Here is a 20211-nt window from a genome sequence, read left to right as displayed (position 1 = left end):
TTTAACCTCATATTCAGTGTTTCACTTCCGATCCAATGTGCTGGAATACAGGGCTAAAATACTGTGTACAGTGTCACTGCCCAAATAACGTATGGACTGCATTGTAAATAGTCAGTTCATTGCACAAAACGAGAACTATATATTTGTCTTTGCTCTAAGGAAGTATTTGCTGTGAAAAATTACCTAAAAAAAGAATACTGACCTGGCCATTATAATTGTAATTGTTTTATTAATTCAATTTCAGATTTTGTCATTAAGAAACATTACTGACATTTATTTCAAATGTACATTTAGATCTCCACTCACTGCCCCCACCCCCATGCTGTCCTTTCAGTAATACCATTGCAAATGTGATGGACATTTACCCTAGATTTGGAGTACTATTTACATGGTAAAAAATAAAACTTTATTTAAATCACATCAGAAAGCATTGACAGGCACATTGGATTTATGTAGATGTGACCCACTTGATGCTTAGGTACTGAATACATCTATGGTAAACCTGAGTCCTTCCAAGGTCAAGGCTGGTAACACTGACCTTGGCTGAAATTATCTGTCAATCACTTACTGATTAAGGGAGGGCTGTGGGTCAGGGATTTGACATTACCCAGGCCCTCAGGCAATCAAAATTCCAATTTTTTTAAGCCTGATACTAATTAATAACTTGCCAGCAAACCATTCTCTGTTCGGTAGCCGGGTCAAGTCGACAGGACTGAAACTCTCGTGGACAGGATTTGTCCTGTTTTTTGTCATCCCCGGTAGCGGGAACGGTATCAGTACCATCTGAGAGTATGGACCCGGCTCCACAGCTGGTCCACGGTGAGACTGGGGTGGCTCAGGGCGAATCGAATGGCCAGGTAGGTTCCTCCAGCCAGGGACGCTACGCCACACAGACTCAGGCCCCGATTGATCACCTGGCACAGGAGTAATCACTTCATGAGCACCTGCCATTGCTTATTGCATTTTAACACTGAAACTTCCCATCTAGTTTTCTATGCAATGAATTTAAGATGGTCAGAATAACAATACTACTACTACTACTACTACTACTACTACTAATAATAATAATAATAATAACTATATTAATTGCTTTCTTCCACTGGCAGTTTCTTAAGCTGGAATAGTTTAATCAGCTCCATCACAGTGTGTCTGGCCTTACTGACAGGACAGAAAACTGAAGGCTCCCCTCATATGACATATGAACATATGTAGTGTCATATGGATATGATTTTGGTTATGGTAATAATATCATACAGCAGCATGCAACTAAAACCATGAAGGCAGAGGAAAACACACACGCAAACGTACGCACGCATGCACGCACACACACGCACGCATGCACACACGCAGCAAAACTTTTCTCTTGCCTTGTTCTGCCAGTGCCAGCGTTTTACAGCTTCGTGATACCTAGTCCTGGTAAATGTTACCTGCGGGAAGGAGAAAGAGAGAGATGGGAAGATATGAGAAGACGGCAGGTGTGAACGCTAGCTCCTTACAATCGGAGCCGTTCCGAACTTCTCCGTGTGTCTCACACAAAACACTTACTGGGCCAGGATTGATCACAAACAGGTTAATATCACAGCACAGACCAGCGCGGGGTACAATTAATCATATAAACACCACAAAATGTGGGTGGTACTGAGAGCTACTGATGAGCCCTGTTGATGTGCCCAAAACTGGACACAACAAACAGGAGACATGGGCTGTGGTAAAAAACAGTGAAAAACGTGTGGTTTTCAAAAAAAGTTTCATTCCTCGGTTGTGAACAAAATCGAGCACTGACAAAAAATAGATATAAATAGTATATCCAATATTGCTTATGCATGAAATGCGACTTATTGCCAAATCACTGCTGACTGCTTGAAATGTAATACCTCTTCCAGGAATTTATCAGGAAATTGCCTTTTTTCTGGTGACACAAATGCAGAGATAGTCAATGTAATCTTATTTTCCAGACTCTAAATGTGGAAGGGAACCTAGAGTTGTGACTAGACCTATTAATGTCCCTGTCAATAGAAAAACATGTTCGAGTTATTAAGTGGATCATAACACAAACAACATTTATTTTACAGTGATAACCAGGGGCATAACACCTTCAATAACATGCCTGAAAAAGCAGGCCTGGATATTAAACTACATCGAGAAAGAGCATTCCTGGCTCACAATCTGGCCCGCCATATGCTAAAAAGATACAATCATGAGAGGTCCTGAAGAAAGACAATTGCTTCACTACATAAATTACTTACCATAGTGTACAGCGGTATGATTGTGTTTGGCATTATAAAATGAAGAAAATTGTCCAAGTATTTCCGGAAAAGGAACCATTTTGAATTGACGTGCGACCGCATCTTTAAGAAAGCATAAAAATAAATATAAATATAAATAAATGAAACTCGCAGAAGAGGTGATGAATTTAAATACAATCTCTTACATTCGTACATTCATAGGCATGTTTACCGGAAACAGCAAACAGTAGCATTTACTTGTGCTGATATTTTTAATCATACTCAAGTATTATCGTGTCTATAAACAAAAGAAAGTGTCCATTAGACACCATAATGTAGCCCATATCTTAGTTTCACTTGTATTTATGGGAGGATTGATTAACTTAGTCACATAGTCAGGTGTTCTAATGAAGACTCAGCAGGGTGCTTAATGCCTGTCATTTGATTCATTTATGAATAGTGGCACTGGTGTTCAATTTCATAGGGCCCTCATGAAGCATCCTATATAGCACAACATTGTTACACACACACACACACACGCACACACACACACACAACACGCAAACACATACATACACGCGCACACACACAAACACACACACACACACTGTCATCAACCTCAACGTAGTTGTACATGGCGAGGTCAGCAATGGCGTGGTCATCAGGCACACGCACTCTGGTATACTCTGGAAGCACAACACCTGAAGACAGAACACAGATTGTCACTACTCTGACAAGGGCACACAACCAGGGGGTGCTGTTGAGCCAATAAAGCCTTCCTGACCAAATAAAACCAAACAGAATCAGAAAAAAAAATCTTCCTTTGGGAAAAACAAAGCTATTCTATTCCATTCTAAAATGTACTGCCCTGGTACACTGACATGGGTTTGGTGCTGCAGAAGGTGCTATCCTTTAGGTGATATAAGCCAAGGCCCTGTGGTCATAAAAACAAAATCATCCTCCTTACACCTGATATGCTTTACACAATCCCCTATATTCCCTTCCTTCAGTGATTCTTTAGATCACTGCAAATAATATTAGTAAATAGCAGTGAATAATAGAGTTCTCAGATTGCCAACGTATTTAAGAAAGTCAAAGGGAAAACATACAGAACCAATCACCTTTCATACAAACACAGCTAATTGTACACTTACATTCAATCGATTGCTCTGACAGATAGCACAGGCCAGTTTCTGTGTGACTGTCACTGTTGTCACAACAGAGCTTTGTTTCAATAAAGAGACTCACTGAAATCTTCATTGAATTGTTCCATTACTTCATCAAAAACAAGGCAGTCTTCAAAGCCCTATGAAAAAGGACAAAAAAGTTCTGTTGATGTTTCTTAAATATGAGACAATTACCTGCAACATATCAAGCGTGAGACGAATCACATGGAACGTCCCTACTTTGTGCTCAACGACTAATACCTCTTACAAATTTCTCTATATCTTGATCAACACGTACATGAAAAAAGTGACTGACTAAGAACAAGGTAGAAATGAAACACATTTCCTGCTACATGCTCCACATTCAATTTAACCTGCAAGCTGGAGATGTCAAAAATGTAGTGTGGCTACATAACAGCTTTCTATCCCATGATTGGATCAATTTCACTGCTTTCCCTAACTCTGCGACTGAGTTCACTGAGAGATTGCAATTTTCATTTCTCTCTTTTACCCTCTTGCTTTCTCCCTTCTACCTTTTTCCCAATTTCTATATTTCTCCCACTGCCTCATTCCAGCTCCACCTTCCACCTCATCTATAGCGCATGTGTGTGCGTGAGTGTGGGAGTGCATGTGTGTGTGTGAGTTCCCTTACCATTATGCCTTCTCTCTCTCTCTTCCTCTTTCTGTCGCTCTCTCTCTTTCGCTCTCTCTCCCACACACACACCCTCTTCCTCTTTCCCTTTTATTTTCTCTCCCTTTAATCCGTTGCTTTGGATAAAAGCATCTGCCAAATAAATGTAATGTAATGTAATCCCCTTTCTATATCTCACTTTCCATGCCCCCTCTCATACCCTTCCTCTTTGTTCTCATTACCCTTTACCTCCCTCCCTTCTATCTTCCCCTCTATCTATCAGATTTTTCTCTCTCTCCCTCCCTCCTGACACCTCTCCATCACTCTCAGTGGCCCTCTTCCTGTCTCTTTTTTCTCTCTCTCCCTCTCTCTCTCTCTCTCTCTCTCTGTATCTCTACCTGTCTTTGATTCCCTCGGTCCTAAGACTTTCTGTCACTCATTGGACTCACCGCATTCATTCCCTGGCCATAGAAGGGGACCACTGCATGGGCGGCATCCCCCATCATCACACACTTGTCCCCCATGTGATACGGGGAGCACTTGACGGACACCATGGCTTGGGCCGGCAGGCGGAAGTAGTCCCTCTTTATAGCGACCCTAAAAGGGGAGGGGGGAGGGGGTGTTAACACAATGCTTAATAATCTTATATTGTTAAATTATAATATCACATTTCTGACAAACGCTTGCTTTTAACAATCTTTAACTTTATCACTTGAAATGCAACTCCACTGACTGTTGTGTTCAGTATGGCTTAGTATGAACAAACCAAGCCTCAAGTCACCTCACGCATCTCAACAGAAATTGGCTAGCAACAGCTCTTTGCCATATTCGATGAAAGCATCAGTGAATAAGCGTCACTACAGGATGCCTGCTGTTATTTATATTGCTGTTGTTTCGAATAAATGAACTGGAGAAGATAGATGGGCAGGGAACGTCAACGTCTTATCTCCCCGGTACCCCCGCTGTACTGTACGGTACAAATTTAAAAAACATCACTCTTCTTCTCCTGTCCCGGATCCTGTAATTTCACACTTCATGGACAGTGACTCTTAATGATGTTACACTGAGCTCTCTTTTGTGTGTGTGTGTAGTGTGTGTGTGTTTTGGGGGTGGGGGGGGGGGGCTTCATGAAAAAAAGAGTGATGGAGAGAGAGATAAAAGGAAAGATTTAAAGCAGGAAGGTGGACAGAAAGATGGGGGTAGAAATGCGAGAATAAAGAGAGAGATGTAGTGACAGGTTAGGGCAGGGCAAAAGAGGGGAAATGAAGAGGGAAGGAGAAAGGAGAAAGTTTATAAAGAAGAGATGGAAGCTACAGAGGAAGAGGTAGGAGTAGGAGAAAGGGTGGAAGAAGGGAGGGCTGGTGAAGAACAGAGAGCTTACTCTCCGATGAGAGGGATAGAATCTGGGAAATAGGTCTGGAAGAAGCCCATGACTTCTTCTTCTGTGGTGATTTTCTCAAAATCTTCAAATGGCATGAATAGAGTGCAGGTGAAGGTCTTGTCCTACAACAGATAGTGAGAAAGATACACACACGTCTTTCAGTTTACACAGCAAACATCATGAACTGTTAGTGAACAAGTCCATTACAAGACCATTTAAATGTATTACAAAGACATGCATGAAAGACAAACAAAAGGACGGTTCATCAAATAAGCCCGGTATAATATTAAGAAAGTCTCAGTTTAGAATTTTTCTGAGGTACTGAAATATCCGATATTAGGTAAATATTATAACGATACAATGGCACAGTGTAGGTCACTCTTCAATACCTCATGTGTAAATATCACATAAATCTGTTACAAAACCTTGTAAGCAAGGTCACTCATTGATACAGATACTTTATATTTTTTGTAATGCACACCCCTAAGGAAATGTTGTAACTGCTGGAGTTCCTTCTGTACTAAACAGTATTTCTGTAATACAATAATGTATGTGAGCTGATGCATGCATATGTGACGTGTGTGTGTGTGTGTGTGTGTGTGTGTGCGTGTGTGTAATAATATACTTTACTTCCCATAGTAAAGTATATTATCTATTGCATTTCGTATGATACCCTATGGAGTGTGTTTGATAGGTCAGGGTGCGATGAATCGCTCAGCTACCATTTGACGCAGTTTATCATTGCCGACACCTTTCTCGAGGTTGTGTTTCACGAGTCATTGACGAACTGTATCACTATTTGCCATTTAAAGTGCGATGATGCCGACGTACCCTTGAGCAATACCCTCCGTGTGCATGTTGTTCTCGTTTTCTCTGTCTCTCTGTGTCTCTCTCAGACAAAATGGGCATTTGCGACAAAAAATTATTCAAATGTGAGTGGCAGATATGGATAGGTGAGGGGCACACCCAGACAGGTTACCGCAGGAGACGGGCACACCCAGAAATAAAAAAGAGAAAAACTCACCTGGTTCGGCAGGGCAATCATCATGAATGTGTTCCGGGGCCATATATGAAGGTAGTTGGGCTCCATGGCAAACTGAGGAAGGCAGAGGAGCACTTATCAATGCAGCGCATATGTACGAATGTGTAGAAATCGTAATAACATCATGCCCCAGCACCAGCACTTTACGAGGAGCGCACGGAGGAGAGAATGATGAAAGGAGGTATCGGGGAGGGGGCGGGCGGGACGGCACGCACGTCTCCGTTGTGAGGGGGCATGGTGAGCTCCATGTAGCCGTGGGGGATGTAGGTCTGGCTGTAGTTGAAGCGGCTCTGCCGGAGGAACTGCTTCCTGATGGCGGAGAACGCGCCATCGCAGCCCACGATCAGGTCAGCTTTGATCTGCTCCTTCGCGCCGTCCGGCCTGATCAGAAAAGCCAGGCCGTTTTTTTAATGAGGCACAAGATAGGCACTCTCTTCCCTCCATACACACAAACACATACACACATACATGCACACACACACACACACATATACACACAAACACACACACACACACACACAAACACACACGCATACACACACACACACACACAAACACACACGCATACACACACACACACACACACACACACACACACACATATACACACAAACACACGGACACACACATATACACGCAAACACACACATAAACATACATGCATACATACACACACACACACACACACACAAACACACACGCATACACACACACACACACACACACACACACGCATACACACATACACACACACACACAAACACACACGCATACACACATACACACATGCGCACACGCACACGCACACACACACAAACACACACACACAAATGTACACATACACACACACACATACATGCATACACACACACACACACACACGCACATACACACACACATACACGCACATACACACACACACACACATACATGCACAAGCACACACACACACACACAAACACACACACACAAATGTACACATACACACACATACACATACATGCATACACACACACATACACGCACACACACACACAAACATACACATAAAAGTGTATTCACACACACAGCCCATATATTACTGATATATATACAGCACAATCTCGGCGTAACTCACTCTGACTGTGTTACAAAAGCATGAGCATGACTTTTAGGGCTGTTTACCTGAGGAAGGTCATTGCTCCCGACTCGATGCTCCAGTCCAAAAGTTTGTGTCCAAAGTTTAGCTTTGCGTTTGGGTAATGCTCGGCCGCTTCGAGAACAGAACAGAGCCGCGCATTGACACTTTCACAGCACCACAATTTACACAAGATCGTATAACGTTCCTAGACGACATTACGCAGCAGAAAACCATTACAAGAAGACCCGCTCGCTAACACATTTAAACCACACATCGCCTCTGCCTGAGTCACTGGAAATGAACAGAGCCTGTCAGACGAGGTTCCTTTTCAAGTCTTTGAAGAATGCATACAAATTCCCAAATAAACTGAACAAGAGCGATGTTGACAGCAAAGGAAAAGAAAATGACTAAAAACTTAATTACAAAGTTCACTTTTTTTTTTTTTTAAAGAGACTGTTCACAAATACCATGTGGTTTAAAATGATGATCTGTATAAGCTTCTAAACAGCTGACATTATGTCACAGTCCCAATACACTAGACTGAGATGGCTGTGTTCTCAATTTTAAATATACCTAGTTGACTTCTCTGTATAGACAGTTTTCTCAGGAAACTTTATTTTAATTGGACTCTTTCTAAAAAGTCTCTCCATCTAATTCGTGGGAAGATTTTGTTTGGAGTACTAAATTTGTTTGTTTAGCTTTGGGTACAATCAACGCTGGACCTAGCCTCCCTGTATACATAAGCTAATAACCAATACTTGCTTTTTGTCGTGTAGAGCCAAACATATAAACAAATAACTGTTAACATTCACTGTTTGTGAATATGAATTTGAAACTATGTGAAGGATGGAAGGTGGTTGGCCACAGCTTGACTTGTGTAGACACACACACACGCGCGCGCACACACGCACGCGCACACACATACAGTAAAACATATATAGCCTTGTTAGAGAGCGCATCTTATATAAAACATTTTTCTGAACTTAAAAATAACCTACTTAGCAAGTGTGACAGCCAATAACGTTTGAAATAAGGAAATTATCTAACATAGCAACAAGTAAGCTGCCAATAGGAACCAAAGGGAGCTGTTCAAACCATTGTATAACCATATAGGAGTCTTAAAGTAAACATGTATCATTGTATCTTTGAGAGACCAAAACTAATTGATAGGTATGAACTGTGATTTCTCTGAGTACTGTCCCAGAGCATGGATCGCGTTAATTTTTTTCGATGTTACCTGTTAGAAGCTCCTTGTTCAGGTTGGCTCGGTCCACAGACAGAATGTACTGGAAAGAAAACAGAAAAACTGAACATTATATTGTCAGACCATATGTCATACTTTTCAGATGTCCAGACACTCTCCTGAAGACTCATTTCTGATTGTCTGTGCTGGAATGTGTACATAAGCTACAAAAATGGTATGGACTGAAATTACACTGGTGTACAAAAAGTGAACTTTTGCTAGCACTTGCACTCCAGAGAACAACACCAAGGAAGCCACCCTTCATCATAAGCATAGTAAGTTCTCTCTCTCTCTCTCTCTCTCTCTCTCTCTAATTCTCAATGAAAGGATTAACCTACTGTTAACTGCCTGTGTTGATGCTGACTTTTATGTATCCCTTCTTCTCTCCCTCAAAATGAATGCATTAATAAATAATGTGGCTGAAGTTTTTTTGTCTTAGCGCAGCATTAGGACACCTGACTCAACTAATTGCCTAATCATGGTCTTCAATCAAGACCTCGATAAGTAGAATCAGGTGTCTTAGTGCTGGGCTAAAACAAAACCCCGCATCCACACCGGCCCTTTTTGGATAAGACTGGACACCCCTGGTTTAGAGAAACAAAAATCAGCAGGAGGGGGAAGCAATCAGTGCTCTACACAGACAGCTATGGAGGCAGGCAAGCCACTTCAAATATCTTATCTAATCAGGGGGAAGACCTTGGCTTGGATTTTTACACGGGAATAAACTTTGACCTGGGGGATGCATTGCCCGAGTGTAAGGTAGTGTAAGCTAGCATATGGTAGAGGGCAATTAAATATTGTGTTCTTTTCTTGTGATTTTCTTACGTCGAGGCAATTCGATTGTGTCAAAAGGGCAGGCACCCTGTTTTCATGCCTTCCAACTTCCCTCCGATGTCTCCAAAGCCCTGAAAGCCAAACCTTTGAAGCTGCTAACTTGAGCCTTGCTAGGGCTATGAGGCCATGTCTCATTTTGGTCGGCAGTGTAGCACAGTGGGCTTGTAACCGAAAGGTCGCAGGTTCAATTCCCGGGCAGGGCACTGCCGTTGTACCCTTGAGCAAGGTACTCAACCTGCATTGCTTTAGTATGTGTCCAGCTGTATAAATGCATACAATGTAAAATGCTATATAAAAGTTGTGTAAGTCGCTCTGGATAAGAGCGTCTGCTAAATGCATGTAATGTAACGTAATGTAGGCAGATGGGGTAAAGCTCCTCACTCAGCACGCGTGACATTAAACCAACAGCACCGGTACCTGCTGGGTGGCGACATGCTTGCGTGTTTGCAATCAAGGGTTATATTGATTCAGGAGCCACACGCGCACTGTCTGCGTACAAGTGTGCGTACAAATGACTTTGTAAAAAGTCTGAGCTCAGATGGGTGGTACCTGGCCCTTTTTCCCGTACGGGATGGGAGATCGGGTCCCATTCAGGGCATGGATCATCCGGGCACGCATGGGGATGCCCTTGGACACGATCTGCAACCAAAACATTCAGTATCAGAAAAACTCTAGTATTGTTTCATGCATTTTCAGTGGGTGTAAGAAGAAAAAGGAACTTGATGAAAATTATGTTTATTTACAGGAAGTGCAGTTTTCAGAAACACAGGAAATGTACTCTAGATTCAGCGGAGTTAATCTGAACCCCATTAGCAGGACTGAATGTCTTTAAATACCTTTTTCATACAATGCTTTCTTGGGTGGGAAACAGAAATAATATATGAATAATATATAATATGTGAATAATTCAAAATAATGTGATTTGATTTCAGTGTCTAAATCAACCAGTCTGTCCGTCAATAGGGGGTCTGATGTCCCAGTTCCCCAGCCAGGAAACAGTTTGTTGTGATGCTAATCAAGTCTCCATATAATTCTTTTATACAATAATAATCTTGTCACCCACTCCCAGCCGCTATTGCTATAATTGATTACTATAGTAATTAATTACTATGCTGATCTGTAGCAACAAGTTGTCGCTTATGCTTATAACCTGCATTGTTTTAATGATAATTTCACCAAAACTATCTGGGCAGCAGACAATGTGATGTGCTAGTTTTTGACGCTTGATAATCTTACAGTGGGGGGACAACTATTATCTTCCCTTTCATCATACTTCTGCAATTCATTTCAGGAGTTACAGAATCTTAATCCGACAACCCTGAGAAATAGCACACAAAAAGACAGAGCCTTCGTAAGGAGGGAGTGATTCCTCCCCTAAGCCACTGTGGCTGTCCTTGAAGGTTTGAAAAATCTGAAAAATTTTGTTCAGCAAGATTAGGTCCACTGAACTTTAAAACTCACAGGAGTGTAAAATACGCTATGTGACATGGGGACCATTGGGGGTCTGCTAAGAGTGTAGGCCCCCAAATTGAAGCTCATTTCTGAGCCCTGATTCCATTATAAACCCACTAAGGAGAGGCCATCTGGGGCCAGACTGAGCTGCCCGAAAGGGCTCGACCACACCACATTAAATATTTAAAAACGTGTGATAAACAAAAACAAAACTCAAGCTTGTCGTGTCGTGGTCAGAGTGTATTCTTGGATCTCAAATGCTTTTTATAGAAGAAGTACACAGTTCAGAAGCATTAAAAGAGTAAAAAAACTTGCCTTTTCCTCCATTCCGACATGTTTCAAAGCCTGTCGGCCTCTGTGAGACAAAGCCAAGTTAATGCTTCTGCCACGCACAACTTTGGCTTGTCGGATATCTAAACAGAAACCAAATACATAATCAAAAGTAATTCAGAGAGATGATGAGTTTGATAAGGAGTTTGTGTGCAGCCCAAGAACAAGTGATTCACATTTTAAGGTAAAAAAAAATAATAATAATGTTAAAAAAATATGCATTATTTTCATTTTTACCTTCACGAGATTCAAAGAGCTCAACTGCAAAACCTCTTTTTGCAAAGTAGCAGGCGTTCAGAGCTCCTACCTAAGGGGAGAGAGTGGGCATGTCACGAAAGCTGAGGCTCTTTACAGCCATACTGAGAAAAGAAGCCCTGTTAATTCAGACTGAGGGTGCATAGTACTGTCAACCATTCTATGATGTTGCAGTGCCATATGATGACCAGGTGCCTAGAAACACATAGAATGGTTAAAAATCAAACATGGCAGAAGAATCGATTATCAAGCCAGTTTGAGAAACTGTGATATACCAGTGATTTGTTCATTTTTAAAGATGGAAATTCAATTCACCGTTAGAACACCTCAGAGTGTCTTATAGCTATGTTGTAACTGGCTAACTTACTATGACTATGCCTCCACTCACTTGAAAAGTTGGCATGGGATTCAAAAACATATTCAAAATTTCATGTGCATGTCCGTTGCAACTTATGAAAGCCTGCAACAGTGAACTAACGATGATCAATTAACTTCAGGATAATCGTGGCTTAAAAAACCGGAACTATTTGTATAAGCACATTTAGCTTGATTGGAAAATAACAAATATCATTTGTAAAATAATAATAACAATAACAATAACAATAATAATAATAAATTATTGCCAGCTAAAATAAATCCAACTGCCGGCGCGCTGTGAATTCTAATGTCCCAGCGACAACCGGTTTGTCTCATGATAAAGGACTTCCGACTTTGTTGTGCTAGTAATTTCCCTTCAAACCGAGGGCAACTGTGATTAACCACATAGACACTTTCGTAAACATGAAAAAATTGCAGTGAGTTGTCATACCCCTAATAAATACCCCATAATGTTCCTGTATTCAAAACAAAATGACCGGTAACAATTAAATACATTTTTGTTTATTTTAGTAGTTTATTTTACGAAGCGCTTCCCATGTGCTGGAAGCGTTGGCGTAGTGTGAAATTACACGTGTAAACTTTGTTGACATAATAGGTTTAAGTCATACATGTCTATACAAGGCGAAGCATAGACAGTGTTAAATGAACCGTCTTAAATGAACCGCTGCTTGTTTCTTTTGCATACAAAAAAATGAAAATAACTAAATTAGTTTCAGTCCACGTCATCTTGCGCAATGCCCACTGCTGCTATACGGTACACATGAATAGTATACAGTAAACTGCATGTTACCCATGCAGACTGTGTAAGTCGCACTGGAATAGTGTCTGCCAAGCAAATGAAAAATAATGCACACTCAATTTCTTACCAAGCCTCCTCCAACTACTGCGATTACTTTGCGCTTGTCTGATCTGTTCTCGCTAGGTGTAGAGTCCATCGCGGATATTGCCCTGGAGCTCGCCACGATTTTATTTGTGTTAATTTTGGAGGGGCTGACCACTTTATTCAACCAATTAAATTGGCTGTCCCTGAGTAGCATTTTGTAGTCGTTCTGTTTAGGGAGGAGCGAAAGCCCCCCCCCCCCCCCTATCCCTTTGGTTCCTTATTTTGTTAAACAAACCACAACGCTAACAACGACGTGAGGAATTTCCGAACTTTGAAAAGCCAGAAACACATGCTACTGTATGTGAAAGGGCAAGCTACCGTCCAATCCGCAGCCGATGTATACGTAGAGCAACATTTACAATAGACTCCCCTTTTTTATCCAGGAAACGTGAAATCAGATACGTGTAGCCTACAATAATATACCATTCAACATAATTTAATTTAATATCATTGATATATATTCTTAATGTTCATAAAATGGCAAAATAACATAAAGCTGGACCAGGCCACACACACACACACGCACACACACACGTTTTTATCTTGCTTTGTGCTGCCCTCTTGTGTTCATATTGTGGCACTCACAGGAAGGTAATTTCAGTGATGTGACTTAACTGCAAAAAAAGAAAATTGGTTGTTTTATTACGATTTGTTTTTACAGTTGTGTTTTATTTAACCAGACTTTAACCAGATAAGCTCATTGAGAACTTATTCTGAGGCATGAAATGTACATTAGAATGTGTGTATTAATTAACACTGCGTGTACGCATTGCTAACATAGATTTAATTATTTTATGACATAGACCACAATGTCGAATCATACTTCCCCCAGGACAGCCTTTGTCATTCCCAGTCAGCTGGTCTCTTTCGACTTTTGGATTAGGTCTAGTCCACCCTGGTTCACCAGTCAACACGACACACATTATGACGGGACTACCATAGAATCAGCCCAGTTTTCATAATTATACAGCAAGATACTGCCTCACTTCAAAGACACATTATGATACCCATTAGTCAGACTTCTGGTCATAACGTGCTTAGCCAAATTGTTGATTGCAGATAATATCCCTCCTACTGCTACTCTTTGTGTTCTATCCTGTAGCCTGTTCCGATTCCACTCTGAAATCCCTAGTAAAACGCTCAACAAAATGACTATTTACGGCATCAGCAATATCTTTAGAAAGCAATGGTCCTTCTTCATTCCTGATTCACTTGATATCCTCTTTGATTTCCCTTTTCCTAAAACAGTATTGAAAGAAATGTTTAGGACTACTTTTTGCACCCAGGGCAATTTGCCTCACTCAGTTCCTGCAGATTTTTCAGCCACACATTCAGGCTCAATCCTCCCTTTCCACCTCATTCCAAATGCGCTCTATTGGATATTAAGTAGTCCATTAAGTAGCCCAATGCGTACCAGGAAAGCATTCCTTAACGAGCACTTGTACCTAATCAAGTGGCCACTGGGTGTTTATATATGCAATTGTCTACGTGTGCCGTGATACTAGACCCAACAGAATTAGTTTCCAGCAGCCAAACTGTTGTTTTAACGTCCGTTTACAAGCATAGAGTGAAATCAAATACAAGTTACAAGTAGTCCAGTTGGCGTAATTAGGCTACGTATTGCCATGGTTGGGAAAAGTTGTCCAGCCACAAGCACGCCGGCTCAGCTCAGTCAGTGTTGCGTAACGCCAGGAATAATGGAATCAGTACATTTAATCGAGTGACTCGATCATCGAATGACTTGACATCAAACTGTTAATGACATTCCAGGGTTAATGTAACTTTGATATATAGAAATACTATAAAATCGTCATTTTGAGAGCAATAGTATTGATAAAGGTTGATAACTTCAACACAATCTTGTGTTTGATGTTGAGTGCAAAGGGATGGATGAATCTGTTGCTTCTGTCTTATAAAATCATGGCGTTGCAGGTTTTTTTGTTGTCGGGGGCAGAAGTATGCAGCAATGTGTTAGCCGACCGGCCCAGTTTACCAGGTATCTCCCTATTATCAGACAAAGTGCGTATTTTCACCAAGGATTGGGGTAAGTGACCTACCAGTTAAAAGACGTTTTGCGATATTTCTTATTTTTACATTTAATTGTACCGTTTTAGGTTTTGTTGGATATTTCTGGAGTTGAACGGTAGTCTAACATTAGCTACCAAGCTAGCTAACGAACCCAACCAGAGACGTGTAGGCTAACCGGGGTCAATATTACTGTATCAGTAGTGGTCGCTAACTAGCCATAGCCAACTCATATTGCACTCTACAGCTAGCTGGTTAACTACACTTTTATTTAAACCTGGGACTTACGCCGCTGTTCTTGTTTGTTTGACGTAGACAAATGATGCAAACAATGTGTGCATAAGTAGACTAGCTAACGTTAAGTTTTCAGACTTTATTTCAGCCTCCGTCTCGCTCGCTAGAAAGCCGGTCATTTATGTTGACTAAGTTAATTTTCCTAGCAGATAGCGTTAGGTAATTAAATTAGTTTACCAGCAGCTGCATTTCCATGTAAAGCTATGATCAGATAATCGATTAAACCTTACTGGTAGGATCCGCAAACTGCCGGTATCCGGGATTGGTACTGACAAGGCCTCTCTTGCAAGTTTCATTTCTTGACAGCGGCGTATTATTTGTCTCTATTAATACTAGCGTTTAGCCGCGAGCTTCAGCTCAATTTCTTTCATTTTTCACTTGTTAACTAGCGCTATGTGATTCAAATACGAGACTTGTCTTGTGGGATCATTTTGAAAGGCCCGGTTCTGATTAGCTAACGTTAGATGTCTGTCAACAAGCATTCACGCAACGTTATTTTACTAGATAGCTAGCTGGATGGCAAAGTATGATATACTTAGAGGGCTCGTTCTGTGTTTACAGTACCAATGCCCATTGTAACTGTAGCGTCGTTGAAGTCACCTGGCTAACCACCAAACTGAATTTTCACATTTACTTCACTGAAGGAGAGAATACTTCATAAAAACAAGTTTGAAAAAGTGAAGCAAATTGCCGTCAGCCCTGTTAAATGAGACATGCTAAAGGTTTATATTCATATTATTGGCGGTAGCAGTTACTCGTGTTCTGTAACTTAACCTTAGTTGTGTCACTGGAGAGCGATTTTGTTAGCTAGCTAGTTAACTGGTACGTTTTATAGGCGACCTATTTTTACGTGTTTGTTTTGAGTATATACAGTCGCTAGTTAGCAACGTAGCGGAACAGGTGAAAAGTTCAACATAACGCATTATTGATTTTCTGTTGGCACATTTTACAGCCAGAAAGCTGAAATTGTAGTAGATTTTTTGTAACCTACTACTTCAGAGTGTATGGTCCGATGTTGCCATTGTTATAATCCGGTGCTGTTGTAATATGGCGAGCCAGTCTATATTTATATTTTAGGAACTGTAAAGCGGTTACGAAGTGTTAGAGCAATTCGTTGGGAAGGATTGACAATGCATTGTTGTGCTGAGCTATTTTCGAGGGAAGAATATGAAAGTACTAGAAATTGATTTTATCCTGAGATCTTTGGGCATCCCTGTCTTTGATGTGAGAAATCACATTTCAAAGGCTTTGTCAAGGCAAGGCGAAGGAATATGGGGCAGGTAGATGAATGCATAAGGACACGTGGGGAAGCTTAGCGGTGGAATGACTCTTGTCTGTTTTTAGACATGGGTCGGTGTATTTTTTTGGAATAGTGTTGATGTTAATCATTTGGTATGCAGACTGACCTTTGTAAGTATCTCTAAAGAGGCTTCTGATTCATGTATGCAGGCAAATTACATTTTAGTGTTGGGAATGTATGTTTTCTTTTTTAGATTTACTGTAGGGAGTAAGATGCACAATATTGAGAAAACAATCTGCCAGTTTAGTGACCTTGTTCTGTACACTGTTGTGTACTGTACAAATTATGTGATTTTTTTGCCACAGATTAAATTAAGTTGGGCTGTGTAAAGTTTTGAGTCGTGTGTCAAATCATGAATCAGCAAACCACCAGTAAACTGTCATTCTTCTTAATATGTTCCCTCTGTGATGTCCAGAAAAGAGAGTAAAACACGAGGATGACTTTTGGCGTGGTATGAATTGTGGTTCCTATAGAATATGAAGGTAGAATGCACAGCTTATTTAAAATGTTGTCCTTGTAGACCAGGGATGTCAAACTCCAGTCCTGGAGGGCCTCGGTGTCTGCAGGTTTAACTCCAGTCCTGGAGGGCTGCAGTGTCTGCAGGTTTAACTCCAGTCCTGGAGGGCTGCAGTGTCTGCAGGTGTTTGTGCTTTCCTTTCAGTCAGCGGCCAATGAAGGCAGTGAGAACAAGGCATGCTGATCAGTGACTTAAATTAATCAATTATGCAGAAACACACAAAATAACCAACAGACATCACAGCCCCCCCCCCCAGGACTGGAATTTGACAACCATGTTGTAGTCTGCCATATTACATTGGTGTGATTAGTGAGATCACTTGTAGCTGGATTGGTTTAGTGTGTAACTCACAAGTGAAACCTGAGGACAGCATCAGTTGGTTAGCACTGGTGTCTCCTTTCACCTCGGGCGTTGGAGGAAATCAGCATTATTATGTTATGAAAATAAGCAAGTCATAAACCATGTCACGAACGGCAGTAAGACCAAAAGCAAAAGTTAATGTGAAGTCCAGACTTTGCATATATCATAAAGGTTGAAAATCATTGCATTTTAAATGCAGCATTCGGTTTATCACTTTGGATTGTCCTTTTATTACTTTTTAGACTCCTCTGCCTGGAATACTGTCAGTCAGTTGGCCAAGGCTAAAGTATTCCCCGGAGGAAAACTAGGCTATATGGTATCTTACCACTGTTCTACTTTCCATGTTTTATGTCCCTGTTTTTTAGAGCCAAAAGGCAGGCTTGGAAAAAGACTGTGGTCTTAAGTTAGCTGTTTGGCCAGGCCAGTGCAAGCCATGCTGAGCTGGCCTGGTTCAGTACAACAATAAAACAAAAAAAAAAGAAAACCCCATAGAGGGAGAATGTGATGGCAAGATCATTCCCATAATTCCTCACTTCCCTACACGTCGTGAACTTTGTAGGGGGTATTTGCAGTGCAGCTTGTGTACTCACTGTTGACGGCTGCTTGGACTCTGCGTTTGCCCGTCTTGGTACCCGGAGGCCCGGATCGCCAGGGGGGCCTTGAGAGTGGCTTCTCTGGAAGTGGATTGCTGTTGACTTAAGGAGATTCTGTCATCCAGAATGGCAAACAGTGTCTCAGTGTAAGGGGGGGGGGGTCTTAGTCTTATGGAGTGATCTTTTTAACTGGCTCACCCACTGGGTCATTATTTCACACTCTTCCTTTGCGATGACGGTGAAATGCGCTTAACAGAAGTGGCAAAGGTCAGAGGAGTGCGGTTAACACATCAGTGCGTTTAACAGTTTATTGTCTGCGGCCCTTATTTTGATTTCAGGAAGCTGTCATGATGAGTGCCTCTCGTTTGAGTGGCTGTTCTCGGGGAGTGGTTATGGAACTGGCTCCAGAACCCAGCATGCTGAAGACATGACTACTAGCTGTGCATAGCTGGTCATAAATTGCTCTCTCAGATACTTTCTGGTTTTTTGAAAATGGGTTTTTCATTCAGTGTGAATTTTGAACACTAATATTGTTGGCTAAGCTAAACTGCAAAGAAAAAACTTTTCTTTCGGGGAATGTGATTTAAGAGCCCTCGAAGTCATGTCTCACCTTGTTTTCAAAGGTTGTTTGCCCGCTTTGTTTGGTTATGACGCGAGGCTTCTGGCTGGGAGTCTGACGTTATGGCACGGAGCCAGGTATCTGACAGAGTACAGCACAGCTATTTCAGCTCTGCATTGTGTGCGGTACTGACGGCGGTAATGTAAGCCCTCTGCATAAGCTTGGCTTAGGGTGTCTGCTGGGTGTCGCTGCCACTAAGGTGATTAGCTCTTTGGCCTGCCCGCTGTTTTCTGCTGACTCAGACTCAGACTCTGACTCTGACTCTCGCGGTGTCTCGCAGACTCGCGACGGCCCGGCACCTCAGCATGACCGACCCCGCAGTGAAGAGGGTGGTGAGTGACATCATCCGCTCCCCGGAGGACAAGAGGCTGTACCGGGGGCTGGAGTTCACCAACGGCCTGAAGGCCGTCCTCGTCAGCGACCCGACCACGGACAAGTCCTCCGCTGCGCTCGACGTCCACATAGGTACACCCCCCCTCCTCCCCCACCCCCCCCTACAGCATCGCCTGCTCCCTTTCTTCAGGTTCTCTCTTCCCCCTCTTTTCTTCTCTGTACTCTGTCTGTGTTTTTTCTCTCTCCCATCTCCCCCCTCTCATGCTCTCTCTGCTCTTATCTCATTCCTTTTGGGCTCCACCCTCTTCAATTTAATTTCAGTTCAATATAACTTTATTAATCTCCCTGTGCGGAATTTGAACAGGACAGCGATGGGTGGGCCCAAACGCATGCTCGCACTGTTAATCCTTCGAGCCGCCTCACCGCTCTCCCCTTCCCTCCACTTGTCCCTTTCTCCTTTTCACACTCGCTCCATCCATCTTCCTCTCACTCTCTCCTTCTCCTCCTCCTCCCTCTCTCTCCCCCAGCAGGCACTCAGCAGCGCCCTTTGCAGCTCAGGCTGTGGTAAATCTGCTCCACAAAAAAAAAAATTATATATATATATATATATATATTTTTTAGTGCCGCACTGCAGAGGTTGGGACTTTAAATAATTTACTTTCTTTTTGGGCAAAAGCGAGAGATCCCTAAAGTGTAATGGGATCATAGAAGCCCTGGGCGTGTGCTCAATTTTATTTTGAGGGCAGACGGCCCCAGGGGGATGGCTTGGCTCTGCCGAATATGAGACTTAACGGTCCAAGGGAACGCAGGTCCTGCTGATACAGGCAGTGTTCAGTGATGTGAGGTGGAACTCCGATAAAAATGTTTTATCTAAGATGTGCGGTGCCTTTCTGTGTCATGTTGGAATTGATTTTAGCTGAGCACTATCTTTATTTTTTTCTTTCTATCTTTCCCTGTCCTAACATTATATGCTGCAGTTTTCAAGCACTTGCATCAAACTTTGCCCCAGTTATGAATGGTCAGTGTAAATGCGGGAAAATATATAACTGATTTTATTGGGTACTGAGTGTCTGTAAATGATTACTAAGGCTGAATGGCTTGCTTTACATGTGAACGATGTAGCTGAAGCTGTAATGGTTCTTTCTGCTGCATGGTCCAATAGCATGTGCATGGCAGAATGCTGTTTTTCATGACAGTCTTGTTCATTGCTGGATAAAAACACCCACCAAA

At 41.9% G+C, this 20211-nt stretch overlaps 2 protein-coding genes across 3 annotated transcripts in view; one reads left to right on the top strand and one right to left on the bottom strand.

The window, feature by feature from the left end:
• Window positions 1-436: 436 nt before the first annotated feature.
• On the bottom strand, window positions 437-13178 carry LOC135245181 (kynurenine 3-monooxygenase). Its single transcript, XM_064318099.1, has 15 exons — window positions 12924-13178; window positions 11662-11731; window positions 11410-11507; window positions 10192-10281; window positions 8803-8851; window positions 7610-7697; window positions 6661-6826; window positions 6428-6499; window positions 5404-5525; window positions 4472-4619; window positions 3474-3531; window positions 2844-2926; window positions 2247-2348; window positions 1368-1427; window positions 437-914 (listed from the first exon to the last, which is right to left on the bottom strand). Exons 1-15 carry the CDS (start codon window positions 13092-13094, stop codon window positions 774-776), a joined length of 1518 nt encoding a protein of 505 aa, XP_064174169.1. The 5' UTR covers window positions 13095-13178; the 3' UTR covers window positions 437-773.
• Window positions 13179-14671: 1493 nt separating this feature from the next.
• The window catches only part of ide (insulin-degrading enzyme), a 29977-nt gene continuing 24437 nt past the window's right edge, over window positions 14672-20211 (top strand). The window contains exons 1-2 of one of the 2 annotated variants that reach the window (XM_064318093.1): window positions 14672-14984; window positions 18929-19113. In XM_064318093.1, coding sequence (XP_064174163.1) covers window positions 14899-14984; window positions 18929-19113 — 271 coding nt within the window. In that variant the 5' untranslated portion in view covers window positions 14672-14898. The remainder of the gene's footprint in view (window positions 14985-18928; window positions 19114-20211) is intronic. The other variant, XM_064318092.1, reaches the window with a different exon arrangement.

This window comes from Anguilla rostrata, chromosome 18, assembly GCF_018555375.3.
Source record: "Anguilla rostrata isolate EN2019 chromosome 18, ASM1855537v3, whole genome shotgun sequence".
NCBI lineage: Eukaryota > Metazoa > Chordata > Actinopteri > Anguilliformes > Anguillidae > Anguilla > Anguilla rostrata.
Note: the sequence above shows the minus strand (reverse complement) of the source record. Positions and strands in the feature narration are given on the sequence as shown.